This window comes from Thermobia domestica, chromosome 16 (genome assembly GCF_964235325.1).
Source record: "Thermobia domestica chromosome 16, izTheDome1.hap1.1, whole genome shotgun sequence".
Taxonomy (NCBI): domain Eukaryota; kingdom Metazoa; phylum Arthropoda; class Insecta; order Zygentoma; family Lepismatidae; genus Thermobia; species Thermobia domestica.
The window spans coordinates 70,141,319-70,148,793 of NC_137469.1; the positions used below are offsets into that span (position 1 = coordinate 70,141,319).

Genomic DNA, 7,475 nt, shown 5'->3' on the forward strand with positions numbered 1-7,475 from the left:
ATGAGGTCGTGCGACATAAGCGATACTTCAGATTTGATTTTTTTTTCGTGGCACCATGGATGGATAACTTTAAAACTAGCTTCTTTAGGTTCTGCGTTCTCAAATTAGGACAAAAAGTCCAATAAGAAATTTAATCAGGTGTGGATACTTTTTACTAAATGACATGATCGAATGTTCTTCGGATCTTGGAAAGATAAGATAACTTAGTCTATTATGAACAATTGGGTTGGATATAGCTCAGCGTCCCTGTCAGCAGCCAGGATTATGAGACGTGGACCTACAGTTTAACATGGGATCCGAACTACATGAGCCCCCACCAGGGATCGTACCCGGGTCTACATGCGTAAGCTACTCATGCAGCTAAGAGGGAGCTCTTATTCTGAACAAAATCTGATGATAAACTGCTACTGTGACTATGCAAGATAGAAACGAGTATGACTTCACGAAACAGCAAGAAATCACTGTACAAATTTAATCATGTGAAAGTCTTTACTTTCAGTTACGGAATGAACGAATCAAGAACCTATCATTTGATGTGCGTACATTCTGTTGATTTTCACACGCACAACATAAGGTAATGCATCACGTAATTGTAATGTTTATTGAGCCTTTGAGCCAAATGATGATTTCTCTTTTGAAGATGACCCAAATCTATAGATCGTTTGGCTGGAAGCCACTGCTCTTTGACCTTATAACCAAGTCTAATAGTGTTATTAGCCAACTTGTGTTATTTCAGAAGAACAGAAATATATATATATATATATATATATATATATATATATATATATATATATATATATATATATATATATATATATATATATATATATATATATATATATATATAGCCTATAGAATAGACAATATTTGTTGTTCTTCTTTAATAACGAACAGGAATAGACAGAGCTAGTATGGCTGGATTAAAAGTATCAACTTAATATCGGTCATTAACACTGCAGTGGTCGCGCGTTCTACTATTGTAGAACAGGTGTTTTATTTTTAGAATCCTGAGCAATTGGCAGCACGCTCGACTTTAAGCGGTTATGTACCTTTCTCCGAAAACCTTCTGTACATTCGAGTCAATTTTCAGCGCTTGTTCTTGTACCTGCTCCGATTTGTTACATGATTTCAATAGTGTTCTACTATTTTAGATCGCGCGACTATTGGCGTACAAGTTTGTTTCGTATTAGTGATTTATTTCGTTTTACATTTTCACGTTATTTTTGTGGAATACGTGTTTGTAATATATGAAATGTCAGTGTATGACAGAGAACAAGTGCGTCTTTAGTTAATAGAGGCAGAAAGTGACTGTGAAAGTGCATTTGGGATTGAAGACATGTAGGAGCTCGAGGAAGATTTTGATGAAGAAAAGGTTGAGTACAGTGATACCGAAGATGTACGAGCAATATATCGGAAGAAGACGAAGAAGAAGGAGAATACATACCAGTACAAGCCAGTATTGAATTCATGGATCTTGCTGCACCACCTTCTCTCGATACACATGCGTTTTATATCGGTAGAGAGAAGAAAGTAGAACCTTCTCGCTGGTATGTAGATCACATAATGCCAAGAAACCCACGAACTCGCAATTTCAATATACCGGTAATATTAAATACAAGCTTTTCATAGGCTTGGCCCACAAGGCACCTTTTTTTTTATGCCTAATTGATGATGAATTGAGGAAAAAACGTAGCTGGTGTTAATGAGAATGTGAGAATGTTAATGAGAATGTGGGTGTTAATGAGAATGTCAGACGAAAGAATTTCCCCATGATCTAGGTTTTGATCTAGGTTTATAAAACCAGCAATAAGCCAACATTTAGCCGTGGAATTCTTGACAAATGAGCTTCGACGTAGAGGAAGACTTCTAGTTGCTTTCAATGAAGGTTTTCCATTACCACAAGACGGAGATCTGGGTTTGGAAAATGTGCCCTTTATTTCCATTCTCGCAACAAGTGAACAAGTAAAAACTTTTGGAAAATGCCAGAGATTTGTGTGCCCAGACCAGCAGAAAAGCATGTATGACGATTGTTTGGAGTGAGCAGTCATTCAAAAAGAGTACATCAAATCATTCTACCTGTACGATGTATAATAAAAAAATATTTATCCTGTTATATGAACACTTATACCGAAACACTTGCTGGATTTTCAGTTCAACATTGTCATATATTAAATACGATATACCAAATGTTTATTTCTGTCAATGTTCTTGTATTAATCAAACAAAATAATTTTAAAATATTTTAAAACGTGTATAATACTATACCTAACATACCCAAGACCGAATATCGCTAAAAGTCATATCGCTATAGACAAAATACTGATGTTCTACAATAGTAGAACGCGCGACCACTCACGTAAAGGTGGAGGGCGCGACCAACGCAGTGTTAACGCTTTTCACTATATTGTATCTATATCTTCTATCTCTAAAGCTTTTTTATGGCAAAATGATTCAGTGTGGCAGGCATATAAATTTATGTACCTTCATGTACATACCAAAGTTGTGATCTATTACTTATATATCAATAATCGAGAACTACATAGGAAATCAATACGATATTTTAAAATAATTAAATTTAAAACTAAAGATTATTATTACAGACTATATTTTATAATATTTACCATCTTTCCAGTGGTCGTTTCTTCTCTCTTGTTTACTTTTCATTTTCAACGCATGGTGTTTTCAAATTGATAGCAAGACTTGTAAATCTGTCTTTGTTACCTCGGAATCGACTTGTGTTGATTGTTGACTCGGACGCAAATTTATGTTCAGTTTGTTGCTGAGCTGGTTGGAAGTCGTGTAAATTTATCACAATAAAACTTACCAAACATTTGTGCAACTATTTTTAAAAAATCAAATCAAATCAATTACTTTATACTGTTATTCATTTTACAAATAGAACCAAACCAAATACCTATTTCAAGTGAATTAAATGGAATGCAGTGGAATAAGAACCTGAGCTTATGTTGGAGAAGATAGTTGAACTAAGTCTAAAAGGATAGGGCCAGAAACAAATGATTTTTTTTTTCATCAATAAGTGGAATAACTCGCAAAGACAAATGTGAAAATTCTGTGTTACCCCAAGGAAATCGAACCCAGAATCTCGTGCACCAAAGACACGTGAGCTGTTAGTGACTCGTAGACTCGATTTACTTCTGTGAGCTGTTAGTTCGACTCGGGTCAAAGTAAGCGAGCCATTGATACAGGGATATGAAGCGTTTCGAGAAGTATGAGCGGATTCAACAAAGGCCTGAACGGTCAAAATAATTGTCCGTTTATTTTGTAACTTTATTTTCTAAGGGAAGAAGGAACGATTTCCACAAAATATAGTATACATACGTAGTATAAGTACGAGAACTGACTACCAGTTTGGTATTACTTTCAGGACATCTCCGAACGTTCAGATTGCACATAACGTCTGCTAAATTCGCCCTTTCTACCCAGAACGATTCAATTACCTAGCCCATATTTATACTATAATGTCCGCCCCTGCGCTCGAGCACAGAATAGCATTTACCTAAATACGGGCCTGAAATTACCTAACAAAGTGGGTCAATGTCTCTCATATTCATCTGGATAGGGTTCAATTGTTAATGCAAATGTTATCTTTGAGCTCCTGCGTTGCTAAGCGGTTAGCATACACGCCTGTGGCGTGGGAGACCCACGTTTGATTCCCGGCGGGAGCTCATGTGGTTCGAATTCCACGTTAATCAGTAGGCCCCGTCTCATATCGCCTCGCTGCTTAAAGGAACGTTAAATTCAAAATAAACTCAACTCAACTCAACTCAAATGTTATCTTTACAGCAGTGTTATCGCAACTTACAGGAAGTTAAAGGATAGTAAAGAGGAAGTCGGCAATTGGAAGAAAATTTGAAATTAATCAATACATCCTTATCTAGAATCGCATCTGAAATTACGAACACCAAAAGCAAAAATTGTACTATAGTAGGGTAACAAATGGGCATGGAATTTGTAAGGTTCACAAGGGGAAAGAGCAGAGCCGCTATTAGGGGTAAGCAAGTGAGGCACGATATATATATAAATTGGGATTGCCGAATTTTGTGTTTGCCCTGGGTGACAATACACACCCTAGTTGCGGGCCTGGGAAGGAGGGGTTAAAGACAGATTGAGAATCCATTATTTATACTAGCAGTTTTCAAACTTTTCATCACAAGAGCACTAAATGACATTTTCTTACTATTACAATATTTCGTTATGACCCAGCACAGCTGAATAGTTAGCATGTATGATCCTAAATTCGATTACCGACTGAGAGATTTTTCAGTGTTCCAGCCAGCATCATGAAGAAACTGGAAAGCTGCTTAGATGGAAAGTGAACTCCAATCTGGAAAAGAACTCTTTCGTGACTATGTAACCTAGTAGCAAGGTTGGTTGGCCCACTGTTGGGAATTGAGTGGAATTTGGTCAAAATGATGGGTGATGGTGGGTGCTAGCCTATAGCGGAAAAATTTACGTTGACCTAACGTTGATTAAATGTATGGGTTGGCCAACTAACTATTCTCCCGACCTTCACGCAACAATACTAGAATTGACTTTTCCCACCCGAGAAATACAATACTTTAGTCTTGGCTAAATGTCTGGGAACCGCTCTTTTGGTTGGGAGATGGTTTGGGTAGGAAATGGTTGTCAAAATGGCCAAACCTAACGTTGGGTCACCGTTGGTATGTCGCATCGCCACCATTTTCCCAATGAGCCAACCGATTTTGTTACTAGGATAGCGTATACACCTTTGGTGTGGGAGATCCGGACTCGATTCCCGGCGGGAACTCATATGGTTCGCATCCCCTGTTAAAGCTGCAGGTCCATATCTTATATAAACTTGTTGATGAAAAGGACGCATAACGCCAACCCAACAAATCTTTAAGCAACATAGAAATAACGATATGCTAACCACAATTCTTTTTCTGGACTAAAACACAATTAAAAAATAAAATGCTTACCTTATGGTGTTGATAATAAATATAGCATTAATATCCTAAAACATCTGCACGAAGTGTTCATCGGCAGCAGTTGTTTCACTTAACAAAATAACACAACATAATGTTTACTTCTTGTCAAAACTTCCAGGTGGCCTTGAAACAAACAACATCCACTAATTTATTGCCGTCGTCTTATTTCTTAGACGTTGCCTCAGGTGTAATCATTTGAATTAACAATAAAAATTCTTGATTTGAACAATTTGTAGTAATTTCTGTGTGGCCCATCTTCATAAAGTGATCACAAAACGTGAGGGAACAATAACTTGGCGTTGTCAGCTGAGCATAGCGTGTCCGAAATGTCACGGCAAGAGCACGGAAGATTGCAACCAACAAAAACATTCCTGTTTTGAATACATAAGCAGAAGAACTGGATGTGTCTTCCTTCTCTTAGGCGACGAATCAGAAGCCTTTGCACTTTGCACCAATGGCTACTTGACGTAACACGAACATTATTTAATCATGTATCTTTTTTCCTTTTCCTTTTCTTTTTCGTTCTGCGTTTCCTTGAACAGATCTTGTGGTATCTTTGTTGTTAAGCCCAGAAGGTGGCGAGGAATAATTGTAATAAGCGCAACACCAGCACAGCACGAACTGAATTTTTGTTAACACCAGACGCTAAGTGAGCGAGTCGGACAAAAAGTGAAAGGAAACCAACATGAATCACATGTGTATGCTTTTCCTCTTGCTCCTCAGCGTCTCTGACATCACTACATGTTTCATTCATCACAATGGTCCTTATTTTGAAAAGTAAATAAACAAGAAGTACGCGCACTCTATAATAGTTTCTTTCCTTGTCAATGAATGAATTTGTCAGTTTGAGATATTATTCTCTAGCAGCCACCGTGCCAATTTAGTTCTTTTCCAAATAAATCTAGTATTTCTGGAAAGTTATTTAGTTTAATGTTTTAGTTGCTAGTGGATAATCTAGTTGTTTTAAAATATTATCCAGTTGAAATTTAGTTTTTTCTTTTAAATATTTAACATCAAATTACTTTCTTTTAAAAGCAAAGTTTATCTTTTATTCAAATAGTTATTTCGGACATTTCAAATATTACACAAATACATACTACATTCGTAGTCTTTACTAACCTACCCTACTGTACTAACCTAAACTAACCTAACCTATTCTGATCTAATGTATTTTACTCTATTAACCTAAACTTTAACCCTCCAAAATGAATATTTATGAGCTAAAAAAAATGCAATACAACTGCACGTTAATAAATTCAGTCTCCAAACATTGATTTTATGTATATTTTGTAATAATAATGGAATAATAATAATGTGAAATCTAGGATGGTTTTATAAAATTTTCCAGGTTTTAGTTATTAAGTCTCTCTGGCTATTCCCCGTCGTAGCGATTCCCTGTTGGTTAATTTCGTGCTTATTCCTCGCAAACACAATACCCTCATAGTTTCTTTCCTAAAATCTGCTGCTTTGCTTAAGAGCACAAACTCAGTAACTGGTAGAATTAAATATATACACTTTGTAATTAAAAATATTATGCAAAATCATTATTGTATTTCAATATTTTACTATTAATAGGAATCCAGAGTTACATCTTTTTCTCTTTTTTTAATAAAAAAAGAAAATCGTATAGACCCTATATAAACTGCACGAGAATTTTCAAAAGCAAAATAAAATCAATATAAATGAAAGTGACGATGTTTGTGACTTCGCACCGTTTGAACCACCCCACCGATCTCGAGCAAAGTTTTCAAATGAATGGGGTTGGGCCTGGGATGTTTTATTTGTAATTTCACTTTGACGGTGCAACTTAGGGGAGGAGGATGGGAAAGACACAGAACAATACATAAAAATGAAAGTATCCCCGACCAATCTCGATGAAATTTTGAATATAGATGAGGTTCGGATCTGGGAGTGTTTTTATCATTTTAGTTTGACGGTACAACCTAGGGGAGAGAATATATATGGCTGGATTTAGGGGGTTCAAAGGTGCACGTGCACCCACCCCTTCGTTGTTAATATACACTACCTAAAATGAGAAGCTTGTAGTGAGTTTAGCAAAATCAATATTTTAATTCAATTTTCTGAAGGTTGAAGAAAAAGAACTCATCGAGAGCAGACATTTAGCATTTCCAAAGGAATTGCTCATTTACACCACAGATGCCTAAAGGCTTTTAAAAAACTCCAATTTAATTCAAATGTACTAGTAGTTATTGGTGCACCCCCTTCAGAGAATCCTGGATCCGGCCCTGTATATATATAAACAAAATCGTAGAAAGAGCTATATATATAATTCTTGAACCACCCGACCGATCTCGATCAAATTGCCACATAGACGAGGTTCGGTCCTGGGGTGATGTTTGTCATTTCACTTTGGCAGTGCAATTTAGGAGAGAGGGAAAGGGAGGATATTTAAGAATGATCGAAATGACCGATATTAGTGTTGAATACATAGTTTTCGGAGTCGCTGAGATGAACAGTGATACTTCCGATGCCATGTAAATCCAA

At 36.5% G+C, this 7,475-nt stretch overlaps 1 protein-coding gene across 3 annotated transcripts in view; it reads right to left on the bottom strand.

Moving 5' to 3' along the window:
• The window catches only part of LOC145673141 (sialate:O-sulfotransferase 1-like), an 87,562-nt gene extending 81,959 nt beyond the window's left edge, over window positions 1-5,603 (bottom strand). For 2 of the 3 annotated variants that reach the window (XM_081742558.1, XM_081742557.1), the window contains exon 1: window positions 4,962-5,603. Coding sequence is in view for 1 of the 3 variants with exons in the window: in XM_081742556.1 (XP_081598682.1) it covers window positions 2,622-2,624 (3 nt within the window). In the remaining 2 variants the exon portion in view is untranslated. Of the gene's footprint in view, window positions 1-2,621; window positions 2,820-4,961 lie in introns of those variants that run through there. The other variant, XM_081742556.1, reaches the window with a different exon arrangement.
• Between the last annotated feature and the right edge of the window lie 1,872 nt (window positions 5,604-7,475).